Source organism: Denticeps clupeoides, chromosome 6 (assembly GCF_900700375.1).
Source record: "Denticeps clupeoides chromosome 6, fDenClu1.1, whole genome shotgun sequence".
NCBI classification, from domain to species: Eukaryota; Metazoa; Chordata; class Actinopteri; order Clupeiformes; family Denticipitidae; genus Denticeps; species Denticeps clupeoides.
Window position 1 is genome coordinate 10,536,736 of NC_041712.1, and position 22,695 is coordinate 10,559,430.

Here is a 22,695-nt window from a genome sequence, read left to right on the forward strand (position 1 = left end):
AATGACGCTTAAGGACTTGATTAGTTCAAGATGCATAAAGACCTTTTGATCTTGTTGTTTGTGGTGCCTGGGTCACCATGAATTCCTATAGGTCAAGCAGCATGGTACCGCGGGCCTGTTACTCTTTACATCTCCGTCTTGGCTGCTGCACCCATCTCTTCAGTCTCCCACTACCCATTTAGAACTCGGGGTTCTTTTTCCAGCGGAGAAAGAAAGGCCGCGTTTTATTTATTCATTTTACCGTCCTCGCGGTAGTTTGAACTGCTGCACCTGACCGACACCTGCTGCTGCTCTGCGCTGGATAAACGTCCAGGGCTTTAAGAGCTTTAAAAATGTGAAGCACGTGTGGCGAGAGCGGGGTAGGGGAGCGACGGAGCTTTTCCGATTCGTCCACCCCGCGACACTGAGAGAGACAGAGAGAGAGAGAAAGAACTCTTTGGCGGCGCTCCAGCTCTTCCCTCCGAGTGATGACATCATCGGCTGCCGGCAGGTCTGGGTGTTCTGCCAGCATTCCAGTACGTTTATGATCGCTCGCAGATGTGTGTCCAGGAACATACTGTACCCAAACCAGAAATTAATGAAACTTGACTGCCTTCCAAAACCACATATTCCAAAATACGGGGCCTGCTCGCAAATTAGGACAGGCTGCTGGGCGGGAGGGGCGGAGAGGGGGAAAGGGAGGAAGAAGAAGCCTTGTGAATGGAGGAGACAGAAATCCGAATGAAAAGGACCCCCGACACCAGCTGATACCCCCCAGCCCCCCCGGTCCCTCCAAAAACGACACCGGCGCGCACTCGCCTCTCCATCCCTCCTCCGCCCTCCCCTCTCCCTCACTGGTTAATTGATGAGGGGCAGCTGGATGAATAGGCGGGCTTCTGTTTGGCCGCGTGCCCTAACGTCTCTGCTGGTTGGAGCGTATAATACTCCCCCCACCCCCGACCTGTTGATGTGCATTAAACTCCGATTTAAAAACAGCACTCGAGGTACGCCCTGCATAAATCTTCTGCGTCTTGGGGTCCAGGAGACGTGTGATTAGACGTCCAGTAATGGGCCCGGTAATTGCCTGGCGAGTTTGCTCCTCATCAGAGGGCTGTCCTGACTTTATTCCCATGACGATGAGGAGGGGGCGTGGAGCACGCCGTGTACAGTAGGGCTGAGGAATGAGGCGCAAATTTGGTGATGTGTGGTTTCCACCAGAGGTTGTGTAGGGACTTTTATTAGCAAACATGCCCAGTCAAGTTTTACAGAAATAAACAGACAAAAACAAGAAATCTCTGCTTGCTGGTTTTCTGTATCTTGCAGAGAGGGAACTGACTGCCCGCTTTTTGTTCATGTGTGATTGTATCTGACACCCCGAAGATTTTTATGGTAGTAGGCTAGTGGGTAACACACTCGCCTATGAACCAGAAGACCCAGGTTCAAATCCCACTTACTACCATTGTGTCCCTGAGCAAGACACTTAACCCCAAGTGTCTCCAGGGGGGGACTGTCCCTCTAACTACTTATTGTAAGTCGCTCTGGATAAGGGCGTCTGATAAATGCCGTAAATGTAAATTTTTATCTATCCATTTTTTATTTTAAAAGCTTTAAAAGTCTAATGATTGACTGCTGTCACACACCAGCTTCCTCTCTCTGGAGGATTTAACCCTCCGCCTGGCATTTCATCACGTACAAGTGGCGTCTACTCCCTTCCTAGTCTGATTACTTTGCTCATAATACACCTTGTTTTCAGGCAACCAGCAGACCTCACGGTTTCATGCCCGCTACCAAACCAGACATGCAGCTGGCTCCTCTTAATTGTTTGAGTTTTATTATTAATTAATTGATTATTGATTCATTTGTTTTTCTGCCTGTCTGTCCTCCACGGCCTGTTATGCAGAGAGCTTCACACTTCGCCTCGCAAGCAAAAAGTGTCCTTCATTTTCTCCTGATTTTGTTGTAAAATGTAGGTTATTGTACGTCTCCGCTGAGAACGGCCAGACTTAATGAGGAGCCGCGTTGCGGCTGCTTAAAAATTCCATACCTGTTGATTTTTCACTGATTTTATTCCTACAAATGATTACAGCTGCCAGCGCTAATTGTAGTGTTTCTGCCCCGCGCGTTTCTTCGTAAAGGGATAAATTAGTGTGTGCTTAATGCTAAAGCGCATGTTAATGGCCAGCCCACTTATGCTTTTTAGTAATATTCAGCAGTGTGTGAGCGAGCGTGGTACACACTCTTGAGACCTGTTTGTATGAATCATTCATTTAACCTTAAGCGTAGCTGAACATCAGGGATTTCATGATAATGTGCTTCTAGATACACACCCTTTGTGTGTGTGTGTGTGTGTGTGTGTGTGTGTGTGTGTGTTTTCTGTCTCTGTGCGCTTCAGTCTGTACTTAGATTTACAGGTTTATCTCTTCTCTAGAAGCCATTTCAGGCATGTCAATGGTAATATTTTGTATTATCATTATTAGGGGGGAACATATTCTGTGATGGAGGTCATTTAACCCGAGTCACATCACTGATTTCCAGTGATTTATGACACCTTGTCTGTTTTCCCATCAGCTAAAATAACACAATGATTCACCTCCGCCAGCAGCGACTCAATTTTCCCAGAGCATTCCCTTTATAAAATCTTTTTTTTTCCCCCTTTCCTCTCTAATTTTAACCCTCATCTTGTTAACATTTTCGATTAAAACAAGAACTAAGCCCACAGTAGCCATAATACGCTGTAAAAGATCATGATCTTATTCCTTTGTTGTCGGTTATTGCAGCTTTAAATCCCCTCGGTTGCTAAGTAGCAAGTGCCCCTGATCTCTAATGGGCTGATTTGGTATTCAGCTCGATGCCGGGTCTTATTTTTGTATGCGAGACAAAGTGTTTTGATGGAGGGTGATTGCGGCAGCGTCTGGAGGCTGTTTGGGAGTTTTATGGGCTGTACAGTACACGGTGTGCCTTCTAAAACAGAGCACAGGCGATTGAATTTTGGATTTGATTCATCATTTCTCCGCTCCGAGCCGCTTCTGTCAGGGAAAAAGGGGGGGGTGGGGGGGGGGAGACGTCGCTGGAAGGGCACAGATTAATTTGTTCTGCTGGAAATGAGAGCGATACGGCAGAACACACAACTCGTACTCAAACCCCCCCTCCAAAAAAGAGAGAGAGAGAAGGGTGGAAGAGAAAGGGATATAAGCACGGCTCGAGGAAGGCACATTTGTTACGTTCGCGCGGCTCCGGTGCCGTCGGTGGGGGCTGAGAATTGAAATGCTGCCCTTGTTCTCAGACAGGCGCACATTAAAAGAAGGGTTATATAAGGATCAGACGAAATGAATTGTGTGGTCACAAGGCACCCGGCGACGCACCTTATTTTTAATAAAAAGGTCCATGACCCCACCTTTAGATGTGTTCTGGGGGGGGGGCAGATATAAACCTGTTCCCGCTGTGCAATAGCATCTTCACCCCCTTTGTGCCGTGAGTGAGTGGAAATTTGTCCACCCCTTTGTTGGGTAATCTGCCGTCATTGTTGTCTCTCGTTCACATCTGTGGCGGAGAATGAACCTCATCTTTCAACTTTTTTTTTTTTTTTTTTTTTTAAACTAAGGAGTCTGGAGTGCAGGAGGAAAAGAAGGTGTTGGTCTTTTTTTTTTTTTTTTTTTTTTTGCCCTCTTTCGTATGAGACAAATTTAGTTTCTCTCCTCATTCATCTGGTAATTTAGTTTAAGGGGCAAGAGGCGGTGGGGTGGGGTGTAAAGGACGCGATGCCTTCCAGTCTTCCTTCCCCGGATTTTCCTACATCTGGATCAGCCCCCGCTGGAAAAAAATGATCATTTGTTTGTTTATTGGCTTGTGCTTGTGTTCAAAGATCAAGGTCCTGATAGCAGCTGTACATCAGCGTTTTCAGCATGGCGGTGCGGAGTCGGGCCGGGGAGGGGAGTGGGTGGGGACGGGGGGGAGTGAGAGTGAAGCTAAATTTAAATTGTAATTGGCCAACTTCCACAAGCTTACGGGCATTTTAATGAGTCATAATAACTTCATTTAAAACCAGCTGAGCAGAAAATAGATTGGAGAGGTGCCTGTGGCCAGTATGGATTTGTGTTTTTTTGTCAGGCCCGGTCCTTTTCATCTGCTCACAGACAGGCCTCACACTAATGAATGGGACGCCCCGCGTCCCGCACTCCCCCGCCCCCCACACTGTGTGTGTGTGTGTGTGTGTGTGTTTGTGTTTGTGTGTCTGTATGTGATGCAGAAGTTTTGTTTTTTTTAACTGTTAAGTCAAGTGTGTTTTTTTAGACTGCATGACTCCACACCGCCATTTACTAAGTGGCTGCATTTTATGCTAATAAAAAAAAAAAAAAAACATGAAGTCATAAAGTTTTCATGACCGTCGCTTGTGGTTGTTTCCTCTTTCTGTTTTGGTGAGTTTGGTGAGAGAGAGCAGTAAAGGCTAAATGCTCTCGGTCCATGTGACCAAGATTACATCACGTAACATCAAAGGTCTGCAATCGCTTTGAAGGCTGAAATTCCCCATAATTTTTCGTGGTGTGAAACAGCACAATGTTGTCATCACAATGGCACGAGGGAATCTTTTCTGCAAAGATTACATTAAAATGGGTCATCTGCTCTCTCGACGGAATCAGATAAACTGGGTGCTGCTGGACCACTTGTCCAAGGGGGAAAAAAAAATAATAATTTGGGCCAAATTCATTTACAGTTTTTCAACCATTCGCATGGCAGATCTCAATCTAAGGCTGTACCGAGGGTGCAAGGTTTTTCTGATACCTGTACTAAAGCCATACATTGTAAGCCAGTACACCCACCCCCCAATAGCAACAAAACACACACACACACACACACACACACACACATATATAGTGTGTGTGTGTATGTAAAATGTAAGACTTGTGATTGAGCTGTCATACTGGACCTTACAGCAGGTAACATGATACTGTATACTGTATAGCTGACGTGGACTCACTTAGTATTTAAGTAATGATCCAGAGCAATGAAGTAATGGAGCTTGTGTTTCTTTTTGTCAATGCATCTAATTTGGGTCTTGCCAGTTTTCTGGCCATTCACATTCCTTCCAGCCTCTATGATGTGACTGTCACCAGCAACTTATCTGTCTGCAGCTGTGAGAATTTGGCACTGAAATGTAAATCGTTGTTTTGGTGCTCAGTAGTGTTCCAGCGTTCCCGTTGTTACTCCAACTGATCTCGATGCCTGTTTCCAGGACTTAACTGTGGGGTACAGGCCCCCAACTAATGACCTATGCTGACCACAGTCATGAGGATGACTTTGCTTTTGAGGACCGTGATTGGGCCACTCATGCCAGCGTTACTTGCCTTTAGAAGATTTACACATCACCCGTCTGCAACGAGCTCCATTCCCAGCTCCTTAATCAGCCAGAGAAGAGAGAACCCCCCACCCCACCCCATTTATGACTAGACCTCTGCTGTGATCAAGCTGTGATCAGGCAGAGCCTGAAGAGAGGAGCGCTGGGCGGTGGGGCTTCCAGCCACCCAGGAAATCTTGGTGTTCAGCCAAATATTTGCTGGCATTTTTCCTCCCGCCGCCCGCTCGCTCTTTTATTTAATTTTTTTTCTCAGTAGATGAACAGTAATGTAGTGAGCATTCAGATGCAAACTGGAGGAAACATGATTTGTTTTCATATGTAATGGCAATAAAACGAAATACCCTCGGCGGAGTGCCTTTTTATTGCATTATGTAAGTTGGACTATTTCTTTGGGAAACTTTTCTTAGATCAATTTCCAGGCGCAGATTAAAAAGCTGTGAATCCCATTTATGAAAGGTGGTGGTGGGGGGGGGGATTTCCCCTCGTGAAATGCTCTTTTGAAACTTCTATATTTCTGATGAAGAGAGACTGAAACCGTTAAAGCAAAGATCTGCCGGCGGCACTTTAATGTAAAAACAAATAAATAAATAAATAAAAATCAGAGAACGGCGAAGCGGGGGTTTTTGGGGTGGAGGGGGGGAGAGAGAGAGAGAGAGAGGTGGGGGGAGAAAGATAAAAGCGGTCCCAAAGCCATCTGGAAGTAGCCAGGACACACAAGGGCTGCTTTTATGCTACCCATTCCACAGGGAGGTGGCGTATGAAAAGCTGCCAAGGATGTTGTGTTATTACTGTTGCAACATGACTGTGGATGTGAATACTAATCGTGTGGGCCCACTGGAGACCAAATCTACAGTCGAAGTCCCCCCCCGTCCTTTCTTTTCTTAGTTTCTGTGACTGTTTAGTGACTCTTGCTAGATAATTGCATGCAAATAATGAGTGATTGATTTTGCCACGTCTGCACGTTTCATTTTAATATCACTCAGGGCATTAATTTCAAACTGTGGGGCTTGTTCACTAGTGTATGGTCAAAGGCGTTCTCAGGATTTACACACATAGATAAAAGGAGGCCGAACCGCTTTGTAGTTATCTGTATCTTGACTTCCCTTTTTGTTGATGTGTAATTATTTATGTCACTCAGGACATGATGTTTAATGATCTTTTCTCAAAAATAGGAGGTGGCTGATGATCAACTCTACTTCCTCATGACATTTTTAGGGGATCGGTAGGAAATTCTCTGGGCGGACAAAGCATGAGAAAGGGGAGGTAACCTTTCCCATTATGATGACATAAGGGGAGATATTCCAGATCCAGCCATCCGAGCTGCCGCGCACTGAAGGGAGAAGCAAACCTCTATACACACATCGCTATTTCTAGTCACTGCAGGAACTGCTAGGGGAACTCGTATTAATGTTAAATAATCTCACGAAGTGGAATTTTTATAACAGGACCCTTTAAATATGAGCAGATAAAATTAAAGATCATGTTTTTTTTTTTTTCTTGTTATATCTATTTATTAATAGAAATCCTGTGGACTCCAATGACCTTACACTAGTGAACAAGCATATCACTGCACTTAGCACCAATTTGAAACAATGCCCTTAAAATCTGTTTTGCTTGTTTTTCATTATTATTGGAAAAGGCTGGGACGAGTGCGGTGGGGCAGGGCTGTGTGTCCGGCATGACCCCAGCACAAGGCCATAGAACCCGGCACCCTGGGCTTCTTTAATCAAATCCAATCAAATTTCCATCCTGCGTGATTTGAGTACGGATTTGACACAGTCTGTGACGCCGCTTTTTCAGTGCCGTCGTAGAAGGTGGTGACTGCGTGTCTGTGTGTGAGTGTGTTTATGGTCCGACGTCTGTCTGCTATCTGCTGTGCAATACAGGCCTGTGTGGGGGGGGGATTGGCGGGGTCTGCGGTACGAGGAAGAGCCCTCTGCAGCGGGTGTCAGGCTATTGTAAAAGGTTTTAGTGAGGAAGTTGGAGAGGCTGCAACTCTGTCCTTCATCCAAAGAAAGGAAGTTTATTCCTCTCTTTCTTCTCGCTTCTTTCTTTCTTTCTTTTTTTTGTTTTAATCGAGGGAAGGTTTTGGAGCACAATCGCACTGATCCGCTGATCAGAAAAACAAATGACATAATGGAAGAAGGAGGAGACTCATGCGCTTGGCCATCGTCCCCAGCTTTCTCTGGGTGAAAACACATTAGTAACCGCTTGGTCACGGGGATCGTGGGTAATTGATAGCTCTGTCTGTTGTTTTTTGAAGTCCCAGGTGATAAACTTTTACAGACGGGGGTACTGGCAGGGGGGTGGTGGAGGGGAGTGAGCAGGAGAATAATCATTTGGATCCCAGAGATAAATAGCTATGGAAATCGCAGCACCTGAGTGCACTTAGAGTGCGCCGTTTTTCAGCATTTCCTGTTGTTTTCATTTCTGGGTTTCCTATTATCTCATCCTCGCCGCTGCCGCCGCGACTGTTGCTGTTGGCTCTCGGCTCCTCTGCCTGGAGAGTTGGGGAAAAAATATCAGGGAGGGAAAGAGTTCCTGCCGCGCCGTCTGACTTTTAATGTCGGCAAAACACTGTGCCTGTTGCAGCTGATTTATTCAAAAATCAAATTCCTTACCCTCCCCTACTCCCCCATCCCCGCCTCCATCTGCTTCTGTCACCCTGCACCTGCACCAGGGTTTAAAAAAAAAGTGGTGTAATAATGTCCCAGTTACTGTCCCACAGGTCAATGGGCTGATGCCCCCTCGCCCAATTCCAGCGCCCCTCCCCCGCCCGGCGCTCCAGCAGGGCCCTTTAATAAAGCCAGCGGTGGCTCTGACAACGTGTGACTTAAAGGGACGGAATAATGGGCCCTAAACGCTAAATCTTTACAGGTTATTGACCTGTGGAGAGAGCATGCAGGCGTCTGGGGTAGTTAGCCCTAGCGTGTGCTATCTGATTGGGCTAGAAATTTGTTGGCAGGGCTGGTTTGTGTTAACGTTGGAAACACATGTGGCGTGCAGGAGAAGGCAGTTTTCACATCGCGCTCTTGGGCTCTACACAAAAGCCCTTCGTTTTTTTTAGTTTTTATTAGTCGACGATATGCAACTTTTTAGAAGGAATCATTAGACGTACAAAAACTGACTGGTTTTCAATATTTCGTCTAGTTGCACATTGTGCAGTCGCTACAACTATTGGTTTTTGCACAAGATATATTGGGTTTGTCTTTAATGAGTTGGATGCAGTGAATCTCTGAATATGCTGTGATAAGGATGAGGGGTGGTCATTTTAAACTCATACCTACAATTTCACATCATATTATTCTTTATGTTAAGCATTTTTGTTAATAGCATTTGGATAGCGCAATATGTAAAACATTTAGTTCATTTCCTGTTAATTACAGGACTCCATTAGAGCAGTGTTGCTTATGCAATTTAAACAACACTGCATATGTGTTACAATCCAATATCTGGACTCCTGGCAGCCCCTGTAGTTTTGTGTCAGCACCTAGAATTGACCTCCTCTGGCAAACCATTAAAAAAAAAAAAAAAAAAAAAAAAGTAAAGAGGCGATACGAGGAGACGGCCCTCCCCTCCATGTCCTCTCCTTAGCCATAAAGGCATTTACAGCACTATAAAGACACCGCCGCTGCTGCAGCCAGCGCTTTGCTAAGGTTTCTCCTGGCTGTTTGGGGAGTGGGTTCACCACATGGTCAACCTCTCAGGTTCTACAGACCTCCAGAAGCAGACTTCCACACCGCAGCTGATGAAGGGAAGCAGCCTTTCAGTCGGCGGGCAATGTTAGCGTACCCTCAGTGGACCGCTGACTCCAGATCAGCACTCCCGTTAGAAGATGTTTTGAATGCTGATCCTGGTGTGAAATGTCAGTCTGCGCCGAGCAGAATTATGACTCCCGGCACGCGCTCGGGTCTCATACGTATTGATGCGTGGCATTTCACCTGCTCGCTCTTCAGCCCAACGCACCCCCACCAAACACGCGTCAGACCCGCATAAATAAATTCAGCATCCATTTCTCCATGCAGACTGAGCTTGTGGTCATCATAAAATGTGCAAAAGACAGCATGACGCTTGGTGATACATTGTGTAACAGGAGTAACGACGGAATTCGGTAATAGGTTAGTTACCATGTGAACATGCTGTTACTTTCAGCAATAGTTCATCTATCTGAAGCTCCTGAAATCACCAGGCCGGTAACCAGTTTTGCAGGTTACAGATTACTTCATACTGGGGGAGAAAATGGGATTTTAATTATCTTATTCACAAATTAACCAAGTGCATGTGGAATTCTTTGTAAGATATATTTTGTTGTAAAAACTGGTCATACCAAAAATAAAAAGTTAATGTCTTGCTCAGGGACACCATGGTAGTAAGTGGGATTTTAACCTGGGCGAGTGTGTTACCCACTAAGCTACTACCATGACCCACAACCAACTTTTCAATACTGGATCTGCAAACATTTCTGCTTGCTCATGTGGACTCATGTACGCGGAACCTGTTCCTTTTCGGTGTAGTAATTGCAGCAGCGTTATTTGGGCAAAATTCTACCAACTTCATTTGATTTAAACCCGTTTAAACGCAGTGGGACTAGCAAGGCCCATGTTAATACACCCACCCTTTACACGTGTTAGATTTATGCTGGACTTCTTTTGCAGAAGGGAGTGTGTTTTCCATGGTGACCCTGTCGCTATGTGAGCACTGATCAGCACTCGCCTTTCTGCACATGCACTACACAAAGGTCAAGTGTGCCTGCCTGATGAATGGATTGCCAGGGCATGCCTTCACAGTAGTCAGGAAGAAAGGAAAAGAAGGCGGGTGAGGCTGGTCAAAAGGGGCTCCATGAAAAAGAAATAGTAAAATAAGAAGAATTGTGACGCACAGTTTTGAGTTCGGGACCCCTGTATACAAAACAAAGCAAAAACTGCTTGGATCACAACCAGCAAACTACCAGCATGCCACTACATATTTAATGTAAGCTACCACTGGATGGTGTCCACTGTGTCCCAGCATTGGCAGAAAACTTCCATGCATGCACCGTCTGTGAGTGAAAAAGCCCCCACTAGCACTGGAGGGGTGGGCGGAGTCAAGTGCTTAAATCAGAGACAAACTTTTCTTTATGAGCTATAGCTGCCAGTTCAAGTGCTGAGGATTAGTCTTATCTTTTCCTCAGCCTGCGATATAGAAAATCTTGTAAAGTTTGGCCTGTAATAAACCTAATCATTTAGCAAAATGAATGTGGTTTGCTGGAATAAAGAATAACTTCTACAGAGTAATGAGTAATCCGTTACTATATAATTAGTTACATCATTTACTTGCGGTTGAGATAAGTAGCTGGTAATGTGTAACCTCGACAAATTTTTTATTTTTTTTTTTGCCGTGTGAACAAAGCGCGCCCCGTAGGCCGCATGGACAGAGCTGCTCTGGAATACTGGACGGCCTGTGTGTCCGTGAGAGACGGAGGCCGGAGTCAGGCGCTCCTCTCGCCTTCTCATTTCCTGTCTGTTCACACCAGGCCGGCCCTGCTGGTTCCTCCCGGCGTGCTCCTGTTTCCTCTGCTTCTGAAAGGCTTTTGTCCGGCGCTGGACCAGGAAAGAGCTGCTGCGGTGTGCCATAATTTAGAAAGCGTGAGAGAGGGGGGGTGGGAGAGAAAGAAGAGAGGGTTCCCCAAGGAAGTGGGAAACACATGGAACCTTTCACCTTTGGGGTGGAGAAGGGGGTAAGAGGGGTCAGGGTTCTGTGCACCCTCAGGGTCACGTCTGCGTTGGTGCGGCAGCAACGCCCAGAGACAGATGTCCGAGAAAGAGAGACAGACAGGCCGCCTGTGCCTTGTCCCTGAGTGGCATGGGTCACATCAGTGGACTGAATTGCCCCAGGTCTCCAGAGACCTGCACTGATGAAATGAAAGCATTGTAGAGAGAGAGATCCAGAATTAAAGTCATTCCTTGAAGATGCGGTGTAGGGGACAGGAAAAATGGTTGAACAACTTTGATAAGGGTCCAAATGTGATGACTGGTTGCGAGCATCTCCAGAACTGCAGGTATTGTTGGACCTGACATACAGATTTATTATTATTAGTTAGGTGCATGTTAAAATATTTTGCCATCTTGACATATGCTTTTTCAACATTACTTGTAATCCAGTCGCGCACGTGATCTACTGGACAAGATGCTCCTCTGTCAGTATGGTTTAAATTGACATGTCTGTACAGTCATGCCATTCCACACCTCCTCTAATTCTGGAACATTCCTGGCATGAGTCTTCTTTCTCATCCTGTGACCTATGCAATTTCTGTGTTCTTATTTGCATAATCTCTTTATAAAAAAAAATGTGCATATTCTCTTTATTTGGTTTATTTATACTGCTATTGTTACCCACTCACTTTCACTTTCCATAATCCACACTAGGATCTTGGGAGCAAAGCAGGCAACCCACAGGGCTTATATTGTCTACATATTTAAATGTGCATTTTTTTTATCTTACCTGTTCAGTACAAACACACTGAAGCAAATTGCTTGTATGTTAGAAGGGAATTTGTTCAGATTCGGATTCTGACATTGAGTAGCAGAATCAGTTTTTGTCCCTAGACCCTGTGTGTCTGATTTACCAGAGCGAAGAAAAAAAAAAAAAAAAAAATTCTGTAAATATGTCAGGTTTCTCATTTAAAAAACCTATTGCAGCTCACTTAATTAAGTTGCTCATCTGGGCTTCGCTTTCTGACAGCGGTGACACATTTAATCTGTTCATACTGTATTTGTAAATGTGTTCAGTTTCTGGCACTTTCCGCTCTCCCTCATGCCTGTTTTTCACTTCACGTCCGTTTTCGCATGTTCCCCCGTGTGTCATTTCAGCATGCATTTGTGTGTTGCGCCTCTGTGCTGTGTTAGTGTTCGGATGTTTGTGTTTATCTGGGTGTGTGTGTGCGTGTGTGTGTGCTTGTGCGAGCGTTTATGAGGGGAATCTGGCAGCCTCCCAGGATTTTTGTCTTGGTTGATGAAAAAAAAAAAAAAAACTGCTCTGGCTGAGGTGCACATCTACTTGAGAGCAGGAACACACAGTTCCTGGCTGTCCTCTGCGATTGGCAGTCTCCGTACTGTTCTTTCTGATAAGAGGTTAGTGTAAATAAAACCGTTCAGCTCGGCTCGTTTCTGCTAACGGAAAAAGGGGGAGTGCATGGTGTCTGCACTCATTGTTCTGACGGCACCGTGTGTGTTTTTTTTATGGATTTTTGCTGTTTTTTTGGTACTGAGTGTACTGTCTTATATAACACATTTGTGTAGGCTGAGTGAGCAGCGAGGCTGTGGTTTTTTTTTGTTTGTCCTGCGTCTGTCTGCTTGTGTTGTCTCTCCCCGTTCGCCCGCTCGCTGAGGATGAGCACCCGGGCGGCTGATGAGGCCTGATGATGAGTGCGGTGCTATCGCTCAGCGGGAGGGTGGCGGTGAGGAGTCTGGATGGCACTGGCCAGGCCGTAAACACACACGGGCCTGCCGTCTGTCTGACGTTCCGCCCACCTGTCTGTCTCTCTGCCAGTCGGCCATTCAGCTTGTGTGTCCGTCATTCTGTCAACCTGTCTGTCTCTCTTACTTGCTCTTTTCCTCCATATCTCCGTCTCTTTTTCCTCGGTCTGTCTCTCTGCCATTCTGTATGTCTGTCCTGCCTGCCTTTCCTTGTGTCTGTCTGTCACTCACTTATTCCCATCCTCCATAACTTTGTCTCACTCACTGTCTATCACATTGGAGGAACAGACAGTGTTTTTATGTGTCTGATTGTCTGTCATTATCACTTACTGTTTTCCTGTCACTCTGTCTACCATATGTTTGTCTGTATGTTAGTCTGTCTCCTCTTCTTCTTCTGTCTTTGTCTCCCCCCCCGTATTTGTCATTGCACTCGTCTGTCCTATGAAACTGCAGATTCCTGTGTTACCTTTGTGACAATGAGAGGCAGGACATCAGGTCAGAGGTGGTGGCAGATGAGGGGCGCAGGGCGTGTGGCTCCCTGCAGACCGGCACTGCTGTTTTGTAAGGACCATTATGCCATGTTGGGCTCGGCTGTGGCAACTTGCAGGGCGGCTGAAGTGGGAAGTTAGAAAACACTTTATTTGTGTGTGTGTGTGCGTGTGTGTGTGTGTGTGTGCGTGCACTTGTGTATTCACAGGAAATCCTAAACCGTGCTGCTCTCCCAAATTCCCTTTTTTTTGGTGTCTTTTTTTTTTTTTTTCTCTCTCTCTTTTCTTTATGTGCATCTAACAAGAAGGCACCTATTGATCAAAGCGAGTGGTAGAATTTATCACTTTAATTTCAGGGGTTTTTGTGGCCGTCCGGCTGGCCAGGCTCTTCCTGCTGGGTGGCTGTACGTTCTCAGGGCTGCGGAATAATGAGGTTGGCCTGCTGCGATCGCGTTTACATCCGTCACTTTAGAGCCTCGCTGTGCCTCCGCCATTTAATACAGTGATTTAATGCAGACGCCACTTTTCACCCTTTTAAGAAGTTTAACCTGTCAGATGGTATGTTGTGTATGACCTCACACACACACACACACACACACACACACACACACACACACTCAAACTGCTTCCTTTTAATTGTTAATGAATTGAAATACAAGATATGTATTTTTGTCATTTCATAATATTATAGAAGTTTGCATATTTTTCCGGATTCTGTAATGGAATGTTTTTTTAATCTTTTTTTTTTTTATTTTGAAAGTGTTGAAATGGAGCAGAACTTCTCCTTCCTTTGTCTGAGGGTACAGTATGTTCTGTAATCGTGTAATTGTTGCTAAACCGAGCTGCAGCGTGTCTCTTGATCTCTGAGATTATTCTGATGCATGACTTCCTGTTTTGATTGCAGAGGTGGCGTAACCTCTGGAGAAAGAGAGAGAGAGCTAATAAAGCATTGAATGGGGAAAAGGGGAAAAGGCAATGTGTGTGTGTCTCAAATAGGTTCTCAAATAGCACCTGCAGCACACCGGTGCATTCTGGGCCATTTAGACCCTCCAGCAGTGGCCATTGATTTTGATATAAGCACGTCCCAGTGTTGTTTATTTTGAGCCAGTGTTGCTGTGAAAAGCTGCTCTTATTGCCACACTAAGGGCAACAGTCAGACACAGAGAAATCTTTTTAACCAGCCCTGAAGATCCAGACTGGGACCAGGACAAGGACCGACTGCCTGGAGATGGTCGTCATGTGGTGGTGCTCCATATACTCAGTTGATGATCGCTTCCATGTCACTGGAGAGCTTAGTGTGACTGTGTGTGTGTGAGAGATACCTCCTCACTTACTTCCTTCTGAATCCCACAGTTCCAGGATCAGAGCATGTATTGGTAGTGTAAGAATTCGTATTTGATGGGTAATTCTCTCAAATCATGACAGCGTATTAAAGATGCTTGTTCACACGACATTATCATGTCACATGATAATGTCATATCAAGAGTGTCTTCTGGATTTTAAGGAAATTTATTGTCTGCTTCCTCAGAGTAATGCAATATCCTGCATGCTCCTGTCATTTCGTTTCCCGCTAGTCTCATCACTATGTAAATGCAGATGGATTTTTATTGCATTAATTAAAAAATGATAAATGTGAACATTTTCTTGGTAGCCATTGACCATATTTAACTCAAATGTAATTTAAATATAAATGTGTAAATAATGAAGACCTTGCTCTCTCTCTCTCTCTTTCTATCTATCGCTATCTCTCTCTGTCTAGCTGGAGACAAAGCCATCGTGTGCGACCAGTGTGGAGCGCAGTTTCAGAAGGAAGACGCTTTGGAGGCCCATAGACAGATCCACACAGGTCAGTGAGTGAGAGAAGACACCCACTTCCTTCTACCCAGGGTGCCATGGAGGCTTCCTCCGCGCTTAATACAGGCCTTTGCACTCGATATTTTATTCATTTAGCTTAACCAGTTCAGCTTCCAGTCGCTAATTACAGGTTCAGCCCCCCTGGAGCAGCATGCGGTGGCGTTCCTCAGGGCCACAGTGGCAGTAGGGGATTTGGGGCCTGGCTGGTGTATCGCTGGCCTGCTTGTCACCCCTAGTCCTTTATCCCTTTTCAACTAGCTAGCTCTGCTAGCAGCATGTTCTTCGTATTTTTGAGCTCTGAAACGGGTCCGGTATTGAGTTTTGTGTGAGGAGCGTAAACAACGTGCTGCTCTCGGCTCTGGAAGCTGCAGCTTGTACCTGGCAGAGACGGTCAGACAGAAAGCCCTGAGTCATGGTCATGAGTCGCAGGGCTTGGAAGCTTCCAGAAGCCCACATAGCTGTGGTGTTACTGGAGACAAGAGCAGAGGAGAGGCCAGAACACGCACACACACGTGTCATGGAGATCACGTAAACACTGAGGGTTATGACTGGATCCCAGCTGGAAGCTAATCCTGTCATGGGAGAAAGGTTTAGTGAAACTGTAATGAATACAAATGGACGTGTATATACACACACACACACACACACACTCGTTCACTCACACACAACTAGGGGTGTGTGTGTGTGTGTGTGTGTGTGTGTGTGTGTGTGTGTGTGCATGAGTGAGTGGGAGCCCCAGACTTATTTTAGCAGTGGGTCTTATGGGAGACATCTTCAATTTCCAGCTCTCATATCTTTGTTCACCTCACAGAGTGTGTGTCTGTGTGGGTAGATGCGCCGGTGTCTGTGGGGTGTGTGCCACAGATGCTTTTGAGCATCAGAGAAAGTGTGTGTGTCTGCGTGTGTCTTTTGAAGTTCACTAGTGAGGGCATAGGTATGACTACTGTGTGTGTGTGTGTGTGTGTGTGTGTGTGTGTGTGTGTGTGTGTGTGTGTGCGTGTGTGTGTGCGTGCAGATTTCGAAGCTGCGTTGTTCCATGTGTCTGGGCTGTCGCCACGCCGTGACTCGTCGCTCTGCGCACCGCGCCAGCGCTGTGCCCTGAGGACAATGTTCCGAGTGCACACTGTTCTTGCGCCCGCACCGCACACCATCCAAACTTTTCCAGACAGTGCGACACATTTTCAGCCGCTCTCCGGCTGGTTCATGTGAAAATAATTTGGTGGCGCCCGAGCACATGGCTGAATTAATCAGATTTGCCACATTGAGGCTCTTGCTTTCACAGGGCCTGCACTGTTCAGAGCAGTGTTCAGGGCTCAGTTCTGTGTGTAGTGCGGTTGTGTAGCAGTTTTTGGTGTGCAACATGCCCGTGTTTTGGATATGTAGCCTATATCCAAATATCGGCTATATTGCCTGTTTGCTGTGATGTTTTGCATGGCTAGCTGTGCTTTGGCTTTGTAGCATAGCTATGGTAGTAGGTGGGTGGGAGGAGCCTAGTGGGTAACACTCTCACCTATGAACCAGAAGACCCAAATCCCACTTACTACCATTGTGTCCCTGAGAAAGACACTTAACCCTAAATTGCTCCAGGGGGGGACTGTCCCTGTAACTACTGATTGTAAGTCGCTCTGGGTAAGGGCATCTGATAAATGCTGTAAATGTAAATGTTAAGAAAAATGTTTAGCCTATTTAAGAGGCCGTGCACATGACCGCTAAGTCACTACATTTATGGAAGAAGCAACATGACAAGGAAAAAAATCACACAAAAAAATTAAAAGTTCTATTAAATGCTAATAAGTCATAGTCAAAAATAAGCTAAACAGAAGCAAGCAGAAAACTAAAACTGAGAGCGGCAGGCGTCATCACTCGTTTCTCCATCCGCACCCACACTCAGCCCACTCGCGGCACGTGTATGGCCAAAAAAAGGGGCACCTTCTTATTCATTTATTCACTTTTCCCTTCAGGCATATTCGTAGCGTCCCAATTTCTGTGATTCGGCACTCGCACACATATTGGGTGGGCCTCCAGAGGGTCTTGACCAATACAGGAGCCGGTTGCAAGGAGGGGTTAAACGAGGCTAACGCTCACAGAGGCAGACCAGCGGAAAGCCTGGCTAAATATAGCAGTCGAGTCTGGAGTACAGGACAAAAAAAAAAAGAAAAACACGGGCAACGAGACTTGTCCTCCTGCCAGGGATTTGAACAGCAGTCGGCCCAGCCTCCCCTGTGCCTACCAGGCTTATATTTTAAATGCGCATGGCTAGTTTGATATGCTGCTCTCTCCCCCCCTCTCCGTCGCTCTCTTTCCCCCTTTCCTTTCAATATGCTCACCCATATGCCTCCCTGTTCTGCGCGCCGCTTTACTGAAAGTGGGTTGCTGGCTGGCTGGCCATGTCTGCAGTCAGCTTCTGTACCATCTCTACAATCAATACATTACTGTGCATTATTATTATTATTATTATTATTATTACAATATTTCTGTAAAAAGTTCATAAGGAATGTTTTATTAAAATATATTTACAGTACAGGAACATTCTTGAAGAAATGCAGGGTGTCCAGATGGACTTTCAATCGTTTTTCTGATCAGAAGGTGAGCTGGACAGAATAATCAGACAAGATGTCCCATACCCTGTTGTAAGGAAGTTATTGGGAACAAGGGGCCCATTTACGCTGATCCAGGACCAGGTGTCACTAACCAGATCTTACTGGAAAGTCATGAAAAGAGACAAACTGAAATGCTGACATGAGATAGGCTGTTTAAGCTGGCCTGGTGTAAGAGGGCAGCTCTTACCCAACAGAGACCCCCTTTCAGATGCCAAAACAGCAGCAGCATTTTGATGCCATCCCCCCAGGACCTTTTGACGTGCCTGAGTATTAATAGTTAATGGCTGGCAGTGTCGATGGTGTTTACGCTGGTCAAAGTTTGTGTCCTTGTAAACATCCAGGTCTCCGTAACACTTTGGCCACGCTGCCTGGCAGCAGGGTACCAAAGTTCATGAGGCAGCGGTCATTTCCTGTAACTTGTGACTGGAGTGGAGGATTACGTGAGTCGCGGGCCTTATATCGGTGTTTGATTTCATGGTGTTTCACAAGAGGCTCCCTCCTACCAGGCCCTCTCACCCAAAATAACCGTTCCGGAAAGTAACGTTTTCCCCCGTAGTAGTTACCGTGGTCGTGGCACTGGCGTACAAGGTGGGAAACCACTGGCGAGGAACAGACGCTGCCTTTGACGGCCCCGTTCGTTCTCAACAATCGCTCGGCAGCTGCCCCGTCTCTCCGATGCCAGAATTCCGTTCCTGAAGTCATACCCATTTCTGGGTAACGTGGCCTTGTCAATGGACACCATTGTGGTCTCCGTATGCCAACGCTGATGTCATAGAGATCAGCTGGTGTGTCGCCTTGGCCTTCAAGCGACACCCGTTTATTATTTGTTCAATTCTCTTTTTTTTTCGGGGGGTGCGCTGCGCCATGTGTAAAATTTTGAGCCGTTCAGAGGCTTGAAGGTACATTGACGCGGTCATCGGCCGATAAACAGCGCGTGACATGATGATGAGGCGGATCAGCTGAGCTGATGGGGAAGCCAGCTGCTCTTTAGAGGTTGCTGCCGTGCGGGCGGACAGAGGCGGGAGACGGCGAAGGAGTTTTAAGGGGAGGCGTGGAGGTGATTGGTGGTGTTGGGTGCCAGGACTGAGCGAGAGGAAAACAACATCATGTGCTGCTGTTGACGCAGAGCCTCGGCACTGCAGCGTCTCGGAGCTGACCTACTTTAAGGGCCAGGCCGAATTTAAAAACTCTTTTACTGTCCAAGATCTTTCATCTGGGGGCCGTGAAATCAAGCCAGAGCCAAATTCACTTCGGCATCGAGATAAAAACGCTGGTCTTGTTATAAAGCTGCTGTAGGATTTGGAGGATCACACTCGTTTGGATCTTGTGTCTTTGGCTTTTTTGGAGTGTGAGAGCTGTCTCACACTCTGTCTCAGACTGTCAAGCCTAAATATCCAAAACATATGATGTTTTTTTCTGTGTGAATGTGAAGGGTAGGGCAGGTAATTAATTAAAGGTAATTATAGGTACTATTTCAGTGTAACAGTACATTCTAAAAAGGTATTTTCCATTGGATACAACAAATAATTCTTTCTTCCACTTACAAAGTGAATTATAAGTGTGCATACTGTTTGATCCTAATCTGTTCCCCACCACCAACACCCCAGTGACTGAAATTGGACCGTTGATTTTCAGTCGTATTCAAACATTTGTCCGCCTCCCCCTAGTAAGACAGAAAAATCCCAGTCCGAATATCATTGAGGAGAATATATTACAGTACTATACAGTACAAACAGTAATGTGTGCAGTGCTATGCCTTATGAAAAGTATATAACACTTATAACAGTACTATAACAGCACTGTTTACAAACAAGTAGAACTAATATACTGTTCAACTGGGCAGCTTTGAAATGTCAGTAGTAGTAGGGGGCATTTAGATTTTTTTTTATTTAGTATTTGTTCCCAGATAAAACAAGTTAACATACGGCACTCCTGAATAACAGTAATAACGATATTTCCCCTCCCCACTCGCTCGCTCTGCTCTCCTCCTTTTTAAGCCTTGTGTTGCAAGGAAAATATGCAAACCATTTTGGAGCAGGAACAGTGGATTTGCACGCTGGGAACACGGAGTGACTCCAGCCGGCCAGGGCCTGCGAGTAAACACTCTCCTTCTCAGGCCAGGAATAGTTTCGACAGAGCGAGAGAAAGAGAGGGACGACTCAACCCTGTTGCGCCGGGGAGAAAAGAGCCCCTGGGCTACGGCTCCTGTTTCCTTTCACCAGAGTCTGAAAATATCTGTAATCGTGCCCCCCAGCCCACCACGGGACGAGACCTGGCTCAACAAGGGCCATGTCAAAAGTGTCAATTATCTCAATCCCACTAGCTGAATAAGAGCGTCTGTTAAGCATTTAGTTAATTGTGACGTTGTTAAGTTGTCGGGGGCCATTAGGGCTGCTGCGTGTAATTCATTGGACCTTTTATTTCCTGTCAGAATGTCACTCCAGCAAGGTACGGTACTGTGCAATAGTCCAGAGCCACCCCGAATTTCTTAATGTTTTCATTTCAAAAGGCCCATTCTTAAGGAGGGGAAATGGCCTGAAAAGTCTGACGTTTGACAAATTACACAAGAAGTGGACTGAAGATCAGAGGCAAAAGTTCGTATCGAGTGAGGTTTTTTTTTTTTCTGTCTTGATTTTTTAGAATGTGTGGCAGAGGTCGGGGAAGATCTATAACTGATCTTTAATACTTTATGCATTATATAATAGTAGGAAATGGGGATGGCTCATGACTTTTGCACAGTACTGTAATTCAGGACCGTTATGATGGGAAACAAATGGGCATTCAGAACAAAGGAATCACTTCTTTAGTCTGTACTGCATTCTCCTTTGTCTCAAAAATGAAATTATTATGAACGAAATTAAATGAAATGGTCATAATCTCGGATGCAAAACTCCGTATTTCACTCCATATCTTCCTGGTTCTTCTGGCCGCTGAGGACCCTGTGGGACAACTGTCTGTGTGCCAGGTCTGTTAATGTGCTGTACATCATTTTTATGACCGTCCAACCTCTCCCATTGTACTGCTGCCTTCTGTCACTCTGATTGGCCAGTTGAGGTGATCAGTGGGCGCAGCCAGTATGTTTTCATTCAGTTTCTATTTTCATTCAGTTTCTATTAACAGGCACTAGTGTTTACAGAGCTATGGCGATAAACTACAAATCTGTCAATTTTTCCATGAATCAATTGACACATGTGGCAATAAAAGTAACAAAAAAGTAGTGTTTTCCCAGCAATATATATATATATATACACACACACACACACACACACACTCAATAAATGTACAAAACCACATTCTGTTTAACATTCCTACAGTGTCAACTGCTGTTTCTGTCATCAGTTTACTTTTCTTTTCTTTTCCTCTCTGCTGAAAGCAGCCACTGAAGGTCGTTCTGAACATCCCTCTTTCCTGACTAGATGGAGAGGAGAGCAGGTGGCTGAGGCCAGTTTTTTCACATGTTTGACCAGAGTGTCACGTGAGCAGTCCAAAAACGGCCATGGAACCGAGGGAAATAGGGAAGAACTGAATCATTTTCATTTGGCTTTACACTTGACCTCCTGATCTCCCCAACTGAGAAGGGGAAGAAAAGGAGAAAAGTGAACATCTGGACACTTCGGAAGCTGTGTACACAGTGTAGTCTTAAGTTTCCCCATTCTTATCTTAACCTCCCTCTATCTCTCTCAGGATGTGTTTTTTTTTTTTTTTTTTCTCACTCTCTGTCCCAAAAATAAGAGGCGCACAAGTACTCAGACTCTGTATCAGTGACCAAATTAAATCAATTGCCGACCAGACTACCATGTCTCTCTCTCTCGCTCTCTGTTTTTCACCCCCAAACTAATTTTTCCCCCTGATACAATCTAAATGAGTTTTCCAGTGGCTCAGATGCTCAGCTGCTTGATAGATACCGTGTGCGGATGCGCGGCCAACACCCCGCAGTAATCATCGGCTGGCAGGAATGTTTAGCCATTAGGGCAAAGTATAAATTCCCTCAATGAGCTGCAGTTTTATTGACTGGCCTGGAAGGAGCGAGGAGTGGCAATGTAGGTCACCGTCCCTTCAGCAGCCGGGGTCGGGCCGGGCTGTTCTGGGCCGGCCCTGCGAGTCTCAGGTTCACAGTGTGTTGGAGAGGAGCTTCACGGGCGTGTCCAGCAAAAGGAAGCCGGGTTTTTGTCTTAGGAGAGGCGTGATGTCTAAATCCGTTCTGAGCGGAGGATCGCTTGCCGTGATGGCTGATCCCACGGCGGCTCATCCCTGGGAAAATAACACATTTTTTATATATTTTTTTTGTGCAGAGATTACGGTCTCCTGTCGCTCGGCAATTCATCCACCGCAAAAGAAGCCAGCAGGAATCTCCCAATCTCGCCGGCAAACTTACTGGCCTCACCATCCCCGTGGCCTTTATAATGCGACTCATCCTGATCTGAACAAGCGTTAATCCCTTCAGAAAATCCCCCGCCCAGATTTAAATAGACAGTATCGCTTTTGCAGTAATTAATGTGTTTGGTTGAACCACGAGTTAGAGGTGAGATATGACGCGAACGGGAGGGTGGAAGGGACATACGCCATGGGCCGTCGCTAGGAAAGAAGCGGCCGTCTTTGTGACAGGGTTTCCCCACCTTGAAGTATCTCTGTAATGGATTAACCTTGTGCCATGAAGGGGGCTTGAATGAAGAAGGATTCACTGGGGGCGGAACACTGGACCCTTACAATGGACGGGTCTCCTTTTGTTCCCGGAGCATTGGGAGTAAATCTCTCCCTGTAATTAGATTTGAGCTATTTGCAGACATCTCCAAAGTGATCTGTATAAAACATGACAAAAAAAACGGGGACCCTTTTAATTTACAGTGCAAATACCTTTCCATTAGTAATGGCGGATTTTGTCTTTGTTTGTTTCCAGAGGAGGGGAGGGGTAGTAGGTGGGAGAATGGCGTGCACACACACACACACACACACACACACACACACAA

General features: G+C 45.8%; 1 protein-coding gene across 1 annotated transcript in view; it reads left to right on the forward strand.

Annotated features, from left to right (window-relative positions):
• The window catches only part of zbtb16a (zinc finger and BTB domain containing 16a), a 95,239-nt gene that overhangs the window by 42,461 nt on the left and 30,083 nt on the right, over window positions 1-22,695 (forward strand). The window contains exon 4 of the mRNA XM_028983496.1: window positions 15,034-15,120. Coding sequence (XP_028839329.1) covers window positions 15,034-15,120 — 87 coding nt within the window. The remainder of the gene's footprint in view (window positions 1-15,033; window positions 15,121-22,695) is intronic.